This window comes from Solea solea, chromosome 19 (assembly GCF_958295425.1).
Source record: "Solea solea chromosome 19, fSolSol10.1, whole genome shotgun sequence".
Taxonomy (NCBI): domain Eukaryota; kingdom Metazoa; phylum Chordata; class Actinopteri; order Pleuronectiformes; family Soleidae; genus Solea; species Solea solea.
The window spans coordinates 19,344,362-19,363,388 of NC_081152.1; the positions used below are offsets into that span (position 1 = coordinate 19,344,362).

A 19,027-nucleotide genomic window follows, 5' to 3' on the forward strand; every position below is an offset into this window, starting at 1 on the left:
GGAACGACAAACGCTTCTTTTTAAAGACCCAGAACAAACGAGAAATCAGGTTCCTACTGGACAATCTGAAGATCTACATGGAGCATCTGAGGAGGTTTCCTCATTCACTACTGGTCAGGTTCCTAGGTATGAACACACACACACACACACACACACACACACACACAGGTTTGCACAGCTGAACATCCAAGGGCTCTGTCCCTAACCTTAACCATAACCAGTTCATGTCCAACCCTTACTTTAACCTAACTGTACAACACATCTTCACCTTAAAATGTAATAATTTACGTGAAAACAAGTCCCCGTAACGCGAGTGTGAAAACAAGTCCCCGTAAAGTGAGTGTGAAAACAAGTCCCCGAAACGTGAGTGTGAAAACAAGTCCCCGTGACGCGAGTGTGTAAACAAGTCCCTGTAACGTGAGTGTGAAAACAAGTCCCCGTAACGTGAGTGTGAAAACAAGTCCCCGTGACGCGAGTGTGAAAACAAGTCCCTGTAACGCGAGTGTGAAAACAAGTCCCCGTAACGCGAGTGTGAAAACAAGTCCCCGTAACGCGAGTGTGAAAACAAGTCCCCGTAACGCGAGTGTGAAAACAAGTCCCCGTAAAGCGAGTGTGAAAACAAGTCCCCGTAACGCGAGTGTGAAAACAAGTCCCGTAAAGTGAGTGTGAAAAACAAGTCCACGAAACGCGAGTGTGAAAACAAGTCCCCGTAACGTGAGTGTGAAAACAAGTCCCGTAACGTGAGTGTGAAAACAAGTCCCCGTAACGCGAGTGTGAAAACAAGTCCCCGTAATGTGAGTGTGAAAACAAGTCCCCGTAAAGCGAGTGTGAAAACAAGTCCCCGTAATGTGAGTGTGAAAACTAGTTCCCGTAACGCGAGTGTGAAAACAAGTCCCCGTAACGCGAGTGTGAAAACAAGTCCCCGTAACGCGAGTGTGAAAACAAGTCCCCGTAACGCGAGTGTGAAAACAAGTCCCCGTAACGTGAGTGTGAAAGCAAGTCCCCCAAAACATGAGAAATAACTGAAACATACACACAACATACACACACCCTAGAAAAATGCCCTGAATTCTGTCTATTTGGGTCGTCACAAATATACAGAATAATATGAATAAACTCATGTTTAAATGTTACACTGGACTGAACCGTGTGTCTTTACTGTGTCCTCAAGGTGTTCACAGGATTATAATCCCACACAGACCTAAGGTAACACACACACCATCACTCTTCTCTCACACTTCAACTACTGTAACACAACATCACTGAGGATTCTTCAATCTTCTTCTCCTTGTTGTTGTTCTTCTTCTACTTCTCCTTCACAGAAATACTTCATCGTTATGCAAAGTGTGTTTTATCCAGATGACCGAGTCAATGCCAGGTGAGTCTGGTTTGCGTGGTGGACACACAAACACAAACACAAACCCAAAGTTAACACTGGTCTTGGTGCAGCTTCAGTCATGTGTGTGTGTGTGTGTGTGTGTGTCAGGTACGACATTAAAGGCTGTGAGATGAGTCGCTGGACAGAGCCTCCGCCAGAGGGGAAACACATCATCGTGGTTCTCAAGGATCTCAACTTTGAAGGCCAGTACATAGAGCTGGGTAAGAAGCAAGAAGAGTTGGTATTATGGTCTGTATTTATATCGACCTGTTCTCGCCTTGATGAGCTGCTTTCACTACACTTTTCACCCTTTCATACACACATTCACACGCTGCAACATGGGGTTAAGTGTCTTTGCTCAAGGACACATATAGACTAGCAGGGCCCACAAGCTTCCAGTTGAAAGACAACTCACCCTACCACTGAGTTCAATCCTAACTTAAGTTCAATAAATGTCATATACTTTAAGGCTTTTACTTAAGTAATATTATAAAAACATACTTGTACTTTTTGTTCACTCTTGCTTGCATCAAACATAATGTCTGGTCTGGTTTGTTTTGCAACCCATAGTATCTGTCCTACTTTTGAACTCAGATGCTCTTTTTCAGTCTCATTTAGAGAGGCATCTCTCTGCACTGCATGTGCTGCTTGCAGGTGAATAGGCTGTAAGTTTTAAATGTAACTATGCTGATGTATATGAACTACACCATTTACAGTCACAAAGTCCGTTCTTTCTGCAGCTTGTGAATGTTAAGCTCTTCAAAACCTCTGGCTACAAGTTGTGCTTTGGCCACAGTACCATTGGGAGTTTCTTTGAGAATACAGACCCATCTGGTAGAGACATTCTTTTGACCTGCATCATCAACTTCCTCCAAAACATTGTTTTTGTGCCAGTTCATTATTTCATCCTGTTTGGCTGCAACAAATGAAATCTCTTTTGTTATGAGAACATCAGTCTCACCATCAATTGATTCAACGTTAAGATTATCAACACATGACATATCAAGTGACTCCTTTTGCCCATCACTGCCATCAGGGTTGACATGCTGTAGATTAAACCAGCTTCTGTGTTTTCCAAAGGCTTTGCCTGCTCGACCTTAAACCTTGGCTCTCTGTAGACCACTGTCATCCTGTTTCATAAATGTTACAGTCTGTCCTGTTTTTAACTTTAAACCAACGGAAGAGACAGGGTTTCTACAAACAATATGATCTGTTTCAGTTTGTGTCATGGTGGGATGAACCACTTCTCTTGTAGTCACCTCCCTGTCGCTGTCTGTGTTTTCTTCACTGTCTGAGCTTTCTGCTACATTGTTTAAGCTGTTGTCTTGTATAGTTTGCTTATCCTGAGATTCCTGATCCTGTGCGTTTAACTTAGAAAGCCTGGATTGATGCACTCTAACAAGAATACCCCCATGTCTGACAAACACAACAGCTCCATCCTGACCAATGACTACCCCTGGACCCTTCCATCTTTTGTAATATACCATGTCTCCTGTCACATACATGTCATCTGTTGTCCTGAGTTGCTTACGTAGTGCCCTTCTTATAAATGTGTTCTCCTACTCTAGCACTCACAGTAGTACCTTCTAGAGCAGGTAGTTTATCAACTAATACAGAAGGAAGGTTAGGATTCTGTCCAAACACTAATTGGTATGGGCTGTCGCCATGAACATTCAACATACTGTTCTTAGCCATGAGGGCCCAGTCAAGGGCAGTGTGCCAGTCACATCCATTTTCACGTTTGACCTTCAGGATGATCTCGGTGAGTGTTTGATTATGTCTCTCAAGTAGTCCGTTGCTCCAGGGACTGTATCTTGCTGTTGTTCTTGTCTAGATGTTAAAGTTTTCAGCCGTGTCTCTGATCTCTTGATTGTTGAATTCTCCACCATTGTCACTGTACAGCCTCCGAGGGGCTCCATGGACACTTATCCATGTGTGAATGAAGGCGTTGACAATATCAGATGACTTCTTTGTTCTCACGATGTTTCCAGCGCTGAAACATGTGAAGTGGTCGATTATGTGAAGATACCATACACCTAGTTCCAACTCGTGCAGATCCACTGCTACTGTCTCGTTATATTCCGAAGCCAAAGGCATCCCCACAGCAGGCTTTGGCTTTGTCCTTCTGTACTTCTGGCATATTTCAGTCATATACTATTTGTTGTAAAATAGTAAAACATTCTTTGTCCTTGTTTCCTGAACTGTGAATGAGCCTCTGTAGCCTTTCTGCCGACGCATGACCAAACTGTTTGTGGAGCTTCAGAAGAGCTTTACGTTTTTCATCTGGGAACATATTCTCTAGTTTGACCTTTGTTAGTCTCTTTGTCTCTGATGTCAATGCAGTAATGTCCAGAACTAGTCAATTCAAGGGGTATGGATTGTTTGAACATCACTGCACTGTCCTTTTCCATGTCCAAAATGGTCCCTGCCTTTTTTAGGGATGTTTTACTCAGCAGGAGTGGGATGTCAACCTTGACAACTTCACTTTCAATTTGACATTTTGTCAGTCCTATTTTAGCTGGTAGTTTCACATTTCTTGTGGAGTACACCAAATTCCCATCTCCAAAGCGAAAAGGTCTGCAACTGGAAGTTTCTGTTTGCATCAAACTGTTCACTTGATCTTGGGTGAGGTCATCAATATAGTTTTCCAGCCATTTCTCCCCACACACAGTACGGGTACATGCAGTATCAATAATCGCTGATCCCAATGATTCAGTCATGAATATTTCTGCATCTGACATGGAGGCCTCTGTAAACAGTGTAAGGTTGCATTCATCTATATGTGCATCTTCAGTTACTTTTACATGTTCAGTTTTTTTGTGAGGACAATCATTAGCCCAATGAAATGTGCACTGGCAAATAGCACATTTGGATCTCTTACCAAACTTATCCAGTAGATTAGTCCCTGGTAATGGCTGCTTTGGTTGCCCACTTTGCAATGTTGTATTCCATTTTCCTCTTGCTTGTGGTCTTTGGTCTGTGAAAAACGCCACGTCCTGGTTCCGAAAATCCTTTTTAGAGCCGATTTCATGGAGAAGAACGTCAACTCGGTGCAGGCCGTCAATGCTAGTTGTCTGCTTTTCTCGTCGAGGCAGGCCGTGTCTAATAGCTTAAAAGCTAGCACCGCATCAGGAAGCGTCATATTATACTTTTTCATCCGGTTGATTGTTGTTCAAAGTCAATTATGTAGTCCGCCATGGAAACCGAATTAACCTTCGTAATTCCATCAAAATAGGAATAGGCTTCATATGCGTGATCTTTTTCCTCCTTTAGGAACACGCCGTCCAGCCTTGTGAGTAACGTTGTCATGTCGTTATCATTGTCCAAATCTTCCGCAGGTATTTCCATCGCCATTTCAAGCGCTCTTCCTTCAAGCCCCAAAGCAACAGCAAGGACTTGTTTCTTTTTGTCGAGCTCGGTAACCCGCGTCCAGATATTAACTTCATTTTTCCAACACTCGTATGGTCTGGCTTCATCAAACTTCGGCAGAACTTTGTAACTAGATGCCATTCTGAACCATCCTCTGCTACCAATGTTATTCATAATAAACACGACGTTTATTGCTCAGAAACGTTTATTCAGCGTACAACCAGAACCCCACTTGTCCACTCCCATCAACACTCCCATGTTCCAAAACACACCCACCGCGCATGCGCTAAACCATACACACTTTTAGGCACCTTGTGTCGTAAAGTACATTGCTGTGGGAAAACAACATGTTAACACTTTTACTCTATAAGTATCTGTTTAAGGTACTTTATGCAATACTGCTACTGTGCCTACAGTTCAGTTCAGCAGAACAGAGAACAGCAGTGTCAGCTAAATGACTCACACACGCTGTCGGAACTTGCAAGAAAACATTAAATGTGGTAACGTTTCAATTCTAGACTGACAGCATATGAAGTATTCGCGGTAGATGCTATTTTATTAATCCCAGAGGGGAAATTAGCTTGGATATGAGGTACAAACACACAAAACACACAAAACACACAAATCACAATACCAACACATAGAAATTTACATTTAACAAATGTGCATTAAAGTGGCTAAATAAAGGCCACACTGAAGAAAAAGAAAAGTTGCAATATTACAAGAACAAAGACAAAATAAAAAGACAAAACTTTTTTCCTCGTAGAATCACAACCTTTCTCTTATAATACATTATGTTCATGATAGTACGACTTTTTCCCCCATAATATTGCACCTTTACTCTCGTAATTTTTTTCCACGCAATATATAATATTACAAATTTATTCTTGTAATATTTCGCCTTTTTTCCTCATAATATTACGACTGCAAAAAAAATGTAAGCTTTCAAGAATAAGAGCCAGAATATTACAAGAGTAAAATATGTAATATTGCAAGAAAAGAGGTCAGAACATTATGAGGAAAAAGTCAGAATATTATGTGGAAAAAGTCAGAATATTGCGAGAATTAAGTCGGAATATTGCAAGAAAAGGTTGTAATATCACATGAATAAAAGTTGTAATACTAGAAGAATAAATTCATAATATTATCAGGAAAAGGTTGTAGTATCATATGACAATCACAGGTCATAATATCATAAGAATAAAGTTGTGTTATGAGAAAAAAGTTGTAATATTCAAAGAATAAGGTTGTATAATAATGTGATGGCTAATTTTGTATTTGCTGCAATTACTTGCAACACCACATTTCTTCAGTTTATCATGAGAATAAATATGCCATAAAGTGTTGGCTCTCAAATTGTCGTCAGAGACGCTGTGCTCGCTGGAGTTCCACTCCACCTGCGTCTAAATCATAAATCGAATTGTTTCCCAAGAAATCGTCAGTGAACAAGTCCAGTGAGAGCTTTGTTGTTAAACACCATTCCAGTCATTTCCTCCTCCACAAAAGAGAGGATTTCCTCAACCTCTGTGTGACTTTCTTCACAAGAGTTTCCTCTAGCCCTTTGTTGTTGTTTTTTTTATTCTTAAGTGAAAAGTTAGGTCAGTTCCACATTTGGACACGCCATAATCTGACTAAGACAGGCAATCAGACAACAAGTGAAAACAATCATCATAATCATAATTATTCCAGCATGTCTCATATGCAAATGTGGCGAGGGTAGGAAATAAAGTAAGAATTTAGTAAAAGCTTGACAATGCAACCCCAGGAATTTCACCCAGGAAATTACTATTTAAATTACAAGGCACACAGTTCAGGTTACTCAGGGACAAGAGACGTGGTTCCAAGTTAACATATGTTTCCAATAAAACTCATTCATACTAACAAAAACGGGGGAAAAAGAACCTAAACAGGGCTGAGGCCAAAGTGAGTGGACGAAGGCTAGGGCAGGGGAGGGATCCACCAAAGAAAAACACCACAATAATCACCAGGCACACGTGGTAGACAATCTCAGTGACGAAAACCCGCTCCCAGGGACACAGCAAGACAAGACGGGAGGATGCCACCACCAGACCACCAGCACCACCACCACCGGCCTGCAGCAACTGAAAAAGGGGGAGGATAACAACAAATGAATGGGGTTTCATACATTCAAAACAGAAGAAAAACAGAACTCCAATGCTTAACAAAACTAAACATGGGCAGGTCACAGGCCTAAATAAATCATATAACAACTGAACTACTGACAAAAGAGAAAATGAAAGAAAACCAAAACAAAATCCAATTACTTAAATTACAGAACACAATCTCGAAATTAACCGAATAAAATTACATAAACAAAATCCCGTTTAACCCAGACACAATACCATCATCATCATCATCGCCCTCCGCCAGCTCCGACTGAGGGATCCCGAGGCATTCCCAGGCAAGAGTGGAGATGTAATCTCTCCACCTTGTCCTAGGTCTACCCCGAGGCCTCCTCCCAGACACAATACCCAAAAATAATATTTCCCACTTTCACACACACTCATTCACTCTGTATAATTGGGAAAATCCCCAGTAAAAGCAGTCGTGCGGGGCTGCGGCCGAACGATCATTTTGGTACAGCTTATGCTTGGCAGTCAGCTGTGAAGTTTCCGACAGCCACCGAGTAACGCCGCACGAGCCCGCAGCAGCCACCAACACGAACCAAAACACAGTGGCTACAAAGCAGCAGTGGTCGTTAGGAGGTTAATGACACCTTCTTGCAGTAAAAACAGACACTCACACTCACAAGAGGAGGAAGAGAAAGAGGGCTTCAGGCAGCCACCAGCATGTACCTGCGACCACACCAGCATTAGCCACCCACTAGCACCAACCAACGACCAGAGAGAGAGGACACCACCACCGATCAAACCACAGCAGCGTGCACACAGAGCAGTACCCAACCAGTCGCCCGATCAAGGATGTGACCTCACACCGGAGGTGACAGGCGACAATGGGAGCAGAGGACGTCGTAGATGGAACTCGTGGATGGAATCACTATGGATGGGCTTGGGTGAGAGGGAGCTATGACAGTGGGCATGGGAGGACCTGGCTGAGTGGTGGTTCAAGGTTCTGCTATGGCTCTGGTAGCTGGCAAGGTTGAAGCAGACACAGTTTCGGGGACCAGAAACAACAGGTCACCATCACAGGTCAACTCGTCATCAGAGACGGGCCTATTCAGGGCAGGTGAATCCCGGGCAGCAGCACAACTAGGGGTCTCCACTCCAATCACAGCCTTTAACAGAGTGCGGTGAACGTGCTTGACTTTGGACTGATCATCCTTTGGGGAGATGGAATACACAGCTCGAAACTTGAAAAACAACTCTACCACCAAAACCTGGGCCACGGTAGTGGCGTGTTGATCACGGGTGGGGACGGCGAGTGTGTATTTGCTGAAGATGTCCGTCATCACCAAGACATTTTCCATATCATTTCTAGCAGGATCCAACAGGGTGTAGTCAATGGCCAGAATCTCATTTGGCCTGGATGCCAACAGATGTCCCATAGGGTTCTGTACAGTGAGTTGGTTGTTTTTGGCAAACTGGCACCGCTCACACGCCTGGCACCACTATGCAACCTCAGTGGACATACCTGGCCAATAACACCTGGATCGTAGAAGCGCTAGCGTCCGTTCCACACCTTGATGGCCATGCTCTTGGTGGACCTGGACCTGGAACATTGGCTCAGCGCCGTCAGGGTGGAAGATCTGCCGATACAGGATCCCATCCCTCTCCACAAGTCTGCTCCATTAACGCAGCGCCCACTTAAGGGCCAGGAACTCCAACTTCATCGAGCTATAGTTCGACATATTATGCTCAGTGGGCCTCAGTCCTCAACTAGCATAGGCTATAGGCCTCACCTTGCCTTCTTGCTCCTGTGAGAGCACTGCTCCCAACCCACCATGGCTGGCATCGACCTCGAGGATGAATGGCAGAGAGAAGTCTGCAAAGGCGAGCACTGGGGCAGTAGTGAGCTTAGCCTTCAGCGCCTCGAAACTCCGTCGGCACTCCTCTGTCCAGTTCTCGATGGCATTCGGTGTGGACCTCCGCTTGGGCCTAGTGTTTCCTAGCTCAGCTACCAATCGATGAAGGGGAGCTGCTAACTTTGCAAAGCCCTCCACGGCAGTAATAGCTTGCAAATCTCAGGAAGGACCGAAGCTCAGAGACTGTTTTGGGAGGTGGCCATTTTGCCACAGCTTCTATCTTGGATGGATCTGTGGAGACACCATTAGCAGATATTACATGGCCCAGATAACGCACCTCTCGCTGGAAAAAGGTGCATTTGGAGAGCTTTGCCTTTAGTCCCGCCTGCTGAAGCTGACCCAGTACCGCATCAAGCCGCTGAAGATGCTGCTGTACAGTGGAAGAGAACACGACAGTGTCATCAAGGAGCGGTACAGAGTCCAAATGGCATACAGTTCCATTCGAACAGACCAAAGGGAGTGCAGAATGCAGTCTTGGGCCGATCCTTCTCAGTGACTCGGACCTGGTTGTACCCACTGGTCAGGTCGATGGTGGAGAACCAGCGTCCACCTGTCAAAGCATCCAATGACTCCTCGATACGTGGCAGTGGAAACAAATCTTTCCTGGTTTTGCTATTGAGCTGATGGTAGTCAACACACATACGCAGACTTCCATCCTTCTTCTTAACTAGCACAATGGGGGAGGCATGGGGCTGCTACTTTCTCTGATCACCTGTGTGGCGAGAAGCTGATTTATGTGCTCTTTTACCACTTCATAACAGAAGGAGGGACACGTCTATACCATTGTTTGACAGGGGTCTCATCTACAAGAGGAATGTCATGAGATATTAGATTGGTGCAACCTAAATCGCTGTCGTGAGCAGAGAAAACAGGTGTATATTTCCTAAGAAGAGACCTCACCTGACCCTGGTCTTCTAAAGACAAGGAAGACAGATGTAAACCCTCAATCTGATCCTGCATTGTAGGTTGAACCGTCTGGGATGCTTCAGTGGCAACGATGGATGGAACCTCGTGACTCCTGCAGGTAAGCTAACATTGACCGGTTTTAGAGTGCCAACAACAGTGCAGGGGTATAACGATGGAACCAACATTAACTATAGGTATGTATGCTGTACCCCCAACCACCCTAACCAAAGATGGAGAAGCCAACAAGCCAGCAGGTAAACCAGAGTCCAGGGGTTCAAACAACACTGTAGTATCCTGCTACCACTTTCATCACACCACCTGAAATACAGCATGCGTGCCTAACTCTGACCTTTACCTTTCCTGTCAGCTCTGGAGGGAGCTGAGTGGTCACTTGATGACACTTCTCTAACGCCTGTGTGAGGGGTTGTGGGGCTTGAGTGACAGAAGACTGTTCAAACAATGCTAAACCATGCTGCACAAAAAGCTCCTGGTAGCATTTCCGGATCACATTCATTCCCATCACACCAGGGACATGAAGGGACGCACTGCCGGGAGGGTCTTTCACTACCAAGACACCGCACTGTGAAATCGACTTGCCACACAATTCAACATTTAACTCAAAGTAACCAAGGAAAGGAATATCTAATCGATTTGCTGCCCTAAGCTTCAACCAGTTACATGATTTAAGGCGCTCTGGACCCCATGATTCAAAATGCTGGCAGAAAAAGCTCTCTGTAATAGTGGAAACCATAGAACCAGTATCAACTAAACATGGCACCTTAACTCCACCCATGACAACCTCTAAATGGGGACAAGACGAAACCAGTTTTGACACATCCACCAATTCAGCTTGCACAGCATTTGAGCCAGTAGAGGCCCCACCCAAACTGTGGCTCTGTAGTTTGGTGGGTGTTAGTTTTCCGGAGCTGGGGCGGATTCTGGCTGCCTAAGTGAGGCCCGGGAAGCTTGTGAGGGAAACTGAGAGCGAGGGAGGGCACGCGCACTATCTGAATGGCTGTGTGGAGGAGGACGCTGCATTAGAGCAATGGTTTGAGTTAGCTGATTAAGCTGTTCTTGCTGCTGCCTCAACATTTCCTGCAATTCACCCATTACCAAAGACAGAGGGACACGAGCAACTGGGTGAGCACCCTAGACCCCATATTGAATACCACTGATGGAGAGGACACAGTTGCTGCGGCCTCTAACGGCACTTGATTGACCTTCATGTTCCCACCTAATTGCCTCCCCCCTGACGTCAAGCAATGTAGCAGTGGGCTGTCTATGCACAAACTGTTTAAGCTCTCGTCGTAATGTGCTATCTAGAACCTGCTCAACAAACTGATCCCGTAACAGAACCTCAGAATTATGCATTACGCTGCCTTACCCTTTCCATAAGACTCATTAAGGCGAGGGAGAGTTCCAATAACATTTCGCCCTCATGTTGCTTCGGGGAGAAGAAAGCCTTCTGTAAAGCTACATAAGACTCAGAACAGCCATAGAGTTCCTGAAGTATCGCAATTATCCTAGCTGGATCCCCACGCTCTACACTAGAACGGTACTTGATCTCTTCACGTGCTTCCCCCTCTAGATGATTGAAGAGAAAGAAAGCCTGATCAGCTAGGGACAAATGACGATTCCTAATACATGCCTGCACTTCCTCAATCCATTTCCTCAGCACTATCCCCGATCTTCTCCTGTACATGGGGCACTTCCTGTCACAAGGCACAAACACTAACCTCTCTGCTGCAGGGATGCCGACGGTGGCAGTAGGCACCGTTGATGATGCCGAAGGCATGGCACTAGGGGCGGGTCCAACAGGGGCCTGCTCTTGATGCAGCCTCTCATTGTCAGCTTTCAACTGTGCGACCAAATCTCGCAGCTCTTGCATTTCCTCCTCCATGAGCGGAGATTATAATAACGAACCACTGCTGCTTTGTATCAGTGCCATAGAACACACGTCTCTGCCCTACTTCTACAGTAAATTACAAGGCACACAGTTCAGGTTACTCAGGGACAAGAGACGTGGTTCCAAGTTAACATGTTTCCAATAAAACTCATTCATACTAACAAAAACGGGGGAAAAAGAACCTAAACAGGGCAGAGGTCAAAGTGAGTGGACGAAGGCTAGGGCAGGGGAGGGATCCACCAAAGAAAAACACCACAATAATCACCAGGCACACGTGGTAGATAATCTCAGTGACGAAAACCCGCTCCCAGGGACACAGCAAGACAAGACGGGAGGATGCCACCACCAGACCACCACCACCACCACCAGCCTGCAGCAACTGAAAAAGGGGGAGGATAACAACAAATTAGTGAGGTTTCATACATTCAAAACAGAAGAAAAACAGAACTCCAATGCTTAACAAAACTAAACATGGGCAGGTCACAGGCCTAAATAAATCATATAACAACTGAACTACTGATAAAAGAGAAAATGAAAGAAAACCAAAACAAAATCCAATTACCTAAATTACAAAACACAATCTCGAAATTAACCGAATAAAATTAGATAAACAAAATCCCGTTTAACCCAGACACAATACCCAATAATATTTCCCACTTTCAAACGCACACACACTCATTCACTCTGTGTAAGGGGGGACCCTTGTATTTGGTGTCCAGCTGTCTTTAATCAGTTTGAGCCAGCATCAGTCCCATTATTGTCAGAGGTAATGTATCATTTCTGATGTACAAGAGGGAATCCAAGGGACAGTTTGTACGAAATAAGTTGTAACTAAAGGACCCACCTCTTGTTGAGATTTATCTTTACTTGTATTTTACTGTGCTGTTATCCTTTCACCCTTGTGTGACTGTGGCTGCTGGGGCCACCGGAGTTACTGTGGCTGCTGAGGCTGCCGTGGATGGTGGAGTCACCGTGGTTTGGTTTCTCCCTTTCTCACAAAGACTTTTGTGCAAAACCAACAGTGATAACGGCTGCTTTGCACACAGTCATGGTGGCATCCTAAAAGACAGATAGGAAAATTGATTCAGAAGTTTCAAGAAACAAACAAAACAATACATTTTTTCAAACCCTGTCTGAGAGGTAAATTGTTACATTACTTCTTAATGAAGAGGTTCAAAGAACAATCATTGTTATCAGGGCATCTATAAAAATGCAGGAATCTTGCGTCTTTCTTGCTGTTACATTGCTATCATTACAGCATGCAGACATTACTGGTTAGTAAACCAAACTGAATTGATGTAATGTATACAAATAATGATATAGTGGGGTGTGTGTCGTGTAGTGGGTCTGCGGGTCTGCAGTTAGACTCTTCTCACTAAAGGCCCTGATATCTGATAGCAATATCCTGCGATATGCGACACGCACTCTGGCGTGCGGCGACATGTGTGCAGCTACACTAATAATGAATGACCGCAGCTAACTTTAGGTGAAGGAACTAATCGCAGTTCTCTGAAACACAAGTGAGGTGAAATCAATGTTGAGGTCAGTCGTTTCTTTCATGGACAACTGGGGCAGAGGTGACACAGTGTTTTGGTCACTGGTTTTTGGTTTTTGCCACTTCTGAAGGTACCCACCGCAGCTTTGAGAGGCAAAACAGCTGGGTTTTTTTTTTCCTGTGTCCCAGCCTCTCGCTCTGTCTTCGCTGAGAAATGCCAAGAAAGACCCAAAGGACAAAGACTAAAAAAAATATCCTGCACATGCACGTTTTGTATTTTTAAGAAGTCAGGTTTGACTCATTTCTCATGTTTGCTTTCAGACCAGCAGCGTTCCTGGCTCCTGCGTCAAGTGGAGGTTGACACGCACTTCCTGCAGCAGCTCAATGTTTTGGACTACAGTCTCCTCCTGGCTCATCAGCCCCTGCACCGAGACGAACGCCTTCAGAACCTCTCGTTTGCTTCCCTCATCGTCAGAACTAAAAGGTCAGTGCCTATGACTCCAGAATTTTCTCTTGATACTCCATGTGATAGGCACTGTAGTGACTTGTTCTTAAAAAACAACAAAACGAACCTAAGCCACTTGAGGGGGCTGCTGTACTGGTACTTGTAGTAGTTGACGCGTTGTCTTCCGGGTCCAATGAATGAATTACACACAAGATCGTCATATGCAATCATCAACATTTATTTGTCTAACAAACGGACTGTGCCGGAAACGACGACGATGACGGTCAAAAAACTTTGTGCTTCCCCAGTCAGCAGCACACCTGCCGAGTAATTACCTCTTGCTCTTATTTAACACCTTCCTGCCCAGTGCAGAGCGCCACCTACTGTGGCCTTCAATTAGGTATGGCTCTAACAGGCACCAAGGTGCAAAAAACCCACAGCACAAGTCAACACAGTGACTCACACAGTCAGAAGAGCAGCAGTTAGTCAGTGTGTGTTTTCATAATATTATGTGGTTTCCCCAGTGCCGGCCCGAGAACCCCCCAGATCCAGAGATACTGCAGAAGCATGACATCAATAGGTCAATCAGACAAACAGATTGACAAGAGAAAGCATTTAAATAACAGAACACGTTACAGATCTAACTCTTTCACATATTCAACAAAGGGAGACCACACACTGGCGTATGCGTCACAGGAACCCTTGAGTTTGAGCCTTATTTTTTTAGCTGGACAAGTGATAACATCTCCTGGATCCACCTCCTGAAGGACGGGCATTTGTTAAACTTCCAATTCATTAGAATCACCCTGCAGGCTATGAGGCTGCAGAATGCTAATGCACTCTTATGAACATTAGTGGTATATATTTCTGGGGATATGCTTCCAAATACAGCAGTGAGCGGATTGGGTTAGAGAGATGCATTGTGTAAAAATTAATAAACAATCGAAAATAGAGGACCAAAAATCCACTAGGGAAGGACAGGACCAGAACATGTGGCACTGTGACACTTGGCCGCCACACCTAGGACAGGTGGGGAGAACAGATGGGTATATTTTGGCTAGCCTGTCATTGGAATATTGCAACCTGTGGAATACTTTAAATTGAATCAGCCCATGCCTTATACAGATGAAGTATGAATGTTGAGGACGCACTTAGCACAGACAATATCAGGAATTGATATTCCCAGGTCTCGTTCCCAGCTTTCTCTGGTTTTAGTGTATGATGGAGGGTCTATATTGTGTATAATGTTATTTGCCTTGGAGATCAGACCCCTGTTCCAAGGATCGAGATTTAGCAAATCATACGTGGAATCTTTGTTTGGCGGTTTGGGGTAGGTTGGGAAATGTTTGGAGGCAAAACTGCAAGCCTGAAGATATCTGAAGAAATTAGATTTTGGAATATTGTGGTCTCTTACCAGGGCTTCGAGGGACAGAAAGGAAATGTTATCAAATAAGTCATCAAAGAAAACCAAACCGCGTCGATGCCAGCCAGCAAAGCTCTGATCTGTCTGAGAGGGAATGAAGAGATGATTGAAGGAGAGAGGGAGGAAGCTATTTATTTGATCAAGATTAAAGTGCTTACGAAATTGCACCCAAATTCTAATTGAGTTAGACACCACAGGATTAAAAAGAGTCTTACTATTAGTCTGCATAATCAGTGGGGCTGTTAGCATGGAGATAGGGGATACTGATGGGTGTGATGAAAGCTCCATTGTAGTCCAGGTGGGTCCACTTTGGTCAGAAAACAACGACACCCAATATGCCAATTTCAAAATATTTGACGCCCAATAATAGGAGGCCCAAGCCTCCTTACGATTTAGATCTTTCCAGATAGATCTTCTTTGTTCGGGGAGTGGCACGGTTCCAAATAAACAACGAGACTTACTTATCCAATTTAACAAAGAAATGCTTTGGGAGCCAGACAGGAATTGTTGAAAACAAATACAGGAACCTAGGTAAAATAGTCATCTTGACAGCATTAATTAGTGAGACAGGGAGACAGGACCACTTCTCTATTCAATTTTAAAAGGAAATGCGTTATAATCAAGTGTTCTGCTTGCATCATTTATGGGAAAGACTAGGCTTTTAGATAGGTTTATATAACCTCCCAAATTCCTGGAGTAATTGCAAGAGGTTGGGCACAGAGTGGCTTGAGTTAGTGATAAAGAGGAGCAAGTCATCAGTGTAGAGCGCAGTCTTATGGGTTGAGTTTCCTCTTATGATGCCCATTGTAGAACTTTCTAGCAGGCAAAGCTATTTGTCTTTCATTCTATTTATCTGTTCATTGTTGTAACTGGTATCAAAGCACCGTTGCCTTTAAAGTGCCTTTAAGGTGCATCGTCAAAGCCATGTTTTGTTATGTATTGCTTTCGTATGTGCCTTTGTAAATCGATCTATCGTCAGAACCTGTACGACTTGTCGGTTTTATAACCTGACTGACTCTCTGACTGACTCTCTAACTGACTGTGGTTAGTAGCTAACAAACTGTCTAACTGCTAACTGACTGCTGCTTAACCGTGTATGTGGAATAAACCTTCAGAAAGACAGTCGAGTTGTGCCCGCCGTACTTGTTCTGGTTACCCTTTCCAGAGGGGAGTATTGAGCTGGAAAGACCAACCAGCAGAAATCTGGACAGTTATAAAACCGTTGTTGGCAACGTATCAGTGCAGTACGGACAGCCGAGCGGAGGACGACAATCGTGGAGCACCAGGACGCTGGTGAAGCGAATCAGTCGTGAATTACTAAAGAGGAGAAGCTGGAACAGAAGAGCCAACGCAGCCGTGAATAAGGTTGCGCACTTGGAATTCAGAGCTCTTCTGGGCGAAGAGCCTCACGGAGGAGAAGCTGGAACAGAAGAGCCAACGCAGCCGGGAATAAGGTTGTGCACTTGGAATTCAGAGCTCTTCTGGGCGAAGAGCCTCACAGAGGAGAAGCCGGAACAAAGAGCCAACGCAGCCGTGAATAAGGTTGTGCACTTGGAATTCAGAGCTCTTCTGGGCGAAGAGCCTCACAGAGGAGAAGCTGGAACAGAAGAGCCAACGCAGCCGTGAATAAGGTTGTGCACTTGGAATTCAGGGCTCTTCTGGGCGAAGAGCCTCACAGAGGAGAAGCCGGAACAAAGAGCTAACGCAGCCGTGAATAAGGTTGTGAGGATTGCACAAGGAACAAAGAGCTCTTCTGGGCGAAGAGCCTCACAGACTGTGACATTGAGACGTCGACAGTTGGGGGCGTTGACATTCGTGTGCCAAAAAGACGTGTCGTTTGCAAAGAACTGAATCCTTTGAACAAGTCACTGGCAACGAACCAGAGAGTCAAATCATTTGAACAATTCCAATTCCGGAGTTCAAAGAACAAAAATGGCAGACGTCAAGCCAGACCTGGAAGACCTACAACGGAAGCGATCAAATGCACAGCGGAGCCTAACGACGCGTATAAACTGCCTTAATTTCAAAGCTGGTCGTCTAGGCACAGGAAAATTGTCGCAAGAGTTGGCAGGGTTGGAAAACGACTATGATACTTTCGTCGGCGCCTGCAGTGAATATATCGAAGAACTGGAACAGATAGACTCAACGGACGACAACTGTGAGTTAAGAGACACTCTGACAAAGAGGGACGCCATTGGGCAAAGGTACCATGAGACAATGGAAATGTTGTGGTTTAAGGATGCTGAGCCAGAAATAAGCACCCTTGTGGCACGGTTCAATTTAGCTTTCGACCAGGCCGAGGTACTCGGCAGGAAAAGCGCACTACAGCGGTGTCAGCAAGAGGCCAGAAGGAAGGGACTGGATCAAGAACTCCACGAACTCAGAGACACTGTGCATGTTTGGAAAGACTATCAGCCATACGGGAAAGAAAAGTGGAGACTCCTTTTAACATTGGAAATTAAAAAGGAGGAACTGATGGATGAGTGGTCATGCCGCCGGGATAACAAACGGGGAGGTGGGCTTACCCGACCAGTAGCTCGTGCTAGTACCACCCCACCTGTTCACACCCACTCAGCTATTAGGCAGGGCACCATAGCCTGCACCAGTCCCCCTCATCAACCTCCTCAACAGCCTCAACAACCTAATTATGGACCCACTGTCAGCTTTACTCAGCCTCCAACCCTCACCAGTACACCACAGCAACCGAGGTTTCACACTGCTCCCACCAACACCAGCATGGGACAAAGGGGAACTGTGCCCACCAGCAACTTTGGTACAGTCACAGGGGGAGAAGTCAGCTCTCAGTGGGCCCGACCCAAAGCAAAGATCACACCGATGAGCTTGCCTAAGATTTCTGGGAGCAGGACGGCTGACTGGGAGAGTATCCAGGCGCGAGCGGGTCCCACAGAGTCCTTTGAAGAAGAGCAGAAGAGACTGAAGGGTCAAGTGACAGAGTTACAGAAAGTAACGGAAGTCAATGTCAAGAAGGTAGAGGAGCAGAGTAAACTGAGGGCCGAGATGCCTGAGCTGCTGAGCTCTGAAAGGACCCAAACTGCAGAGCTGCAGGAGACCTTGGCGCAAAGTCAGGAGAATCTCACTGAGCTTCAGTCTGACTTCTACCAGAAAGAGTCAGAAGAAGAAGAGTCTACTCTGCATCAAGACCTCAAGGCACCAGAAGAGACCCAAACTGCAGAGCTGCAGGAGACCTTGGTGCAAAATCAGGAGAATCTCACTGAGCTTCAGTCTGACTTCTACCAGAAAGAGTCAGAAGAGTCTACTCTGCATCAAGACCTCAAGGCACCAGAAGAAAGACTGAGCCTAGCACAGGAGGACTTGGCTACCAACACCAGCCAACTCCTGCTAACCACACCACTGCTAACTCCAAACCAGACAGGTTTGGAGGCTCAGACAAAGGAACTGAAGAGAAGCCACAGCTCATTGGAGCCAGAGCTCACTGAACAAGAGCAGAAGCACCTGGTGATACTGTCTTTAGAGAGCAGACTTTCTGAGAAAATGCTAACACAGTGGCTTGCGCATGTGAAGAGCCCCAAAAACTATGCCTTCCCGGGAAACCATTTCGAGAAGCTCTTATTGTTCCTGGCGCCTTTCCTGAAAGGCCAAAAGTCATTACCCACAAGAGTAGAGCTTTTGAAGTTCAGCGAGCCAATCCCCATTTACACTTCTGAGAGACCCAGCTACCATGAGAAGCCGGTCGACTGGAGGAGGATCCTAGAGGGAGTAGAGAAGATCCTGAAAGCAAGGGGCTTCTACCTCAAGCCCTGGGTCCGGTCTGGTCAAAGTGGGAGGAAGGACGAGGCAAAGCCTGACCAAATGACTCTCCTTACTGAAGGAGAAGTGGATGTAAAAGCACCAAACCCATCAACTCGTCGCACCCTACTGAGCCAGATCACTGGATTGTACAACCCTATCGATCTTACAACACCTGTGAAGCGAAAAGGTGTGATTCTTGTAAGGAAGGCCTCCCAGGAGGCTGGCAAGCTCACTAAGGACACTTGGGATGAATCACTCTCTGACGAGCTCCGAGGGAAAACAATCGAGCTGTTCAAGGAGTACACTCGCTTGGGGAGCATCAAGTTCCACA

At 45.4% G+C, this 19,027-nt stretch overlaps 1 protein-coding gene across 1 annotated transcript in view; it reads left to right on the plus strand.

Annotated features, from left to right (window-relative positions):
• The window catches only part of pip5kl1 (phosphatidylinositol-4-phosphate 5-kinase-like 1), a 35,003-nt gene that overhangs the window by 3,305 nt on the left and 12,671 nt on the right, over positions 1 to 19,027 (plus strand). Inside the window, exons 4-8 of the mRNA XM_058616737.1 lie at positions 2 to 126; positions 1,172 to 1,206; positions 1,323 to 1,378; positions 1,487 to 1,599; positions 13,379 to 13,541. Of these exons, the coding sequence (XP_058472720.1) occupies positions 2 to 126; positions 1,172 to 1,206; positions 1,323 to 1,378; positions 1,487 to 1,599; positions 13,379 to 13,541 (492 nt within the window). The remainder of the gene's footprint in view (position 1; positions 127 to 1,171; positions 1,207 to 1,322; positions 1,379 to 1,486; positions 1,600 to 13,378; positions 13,542 to 19,027) is intronic.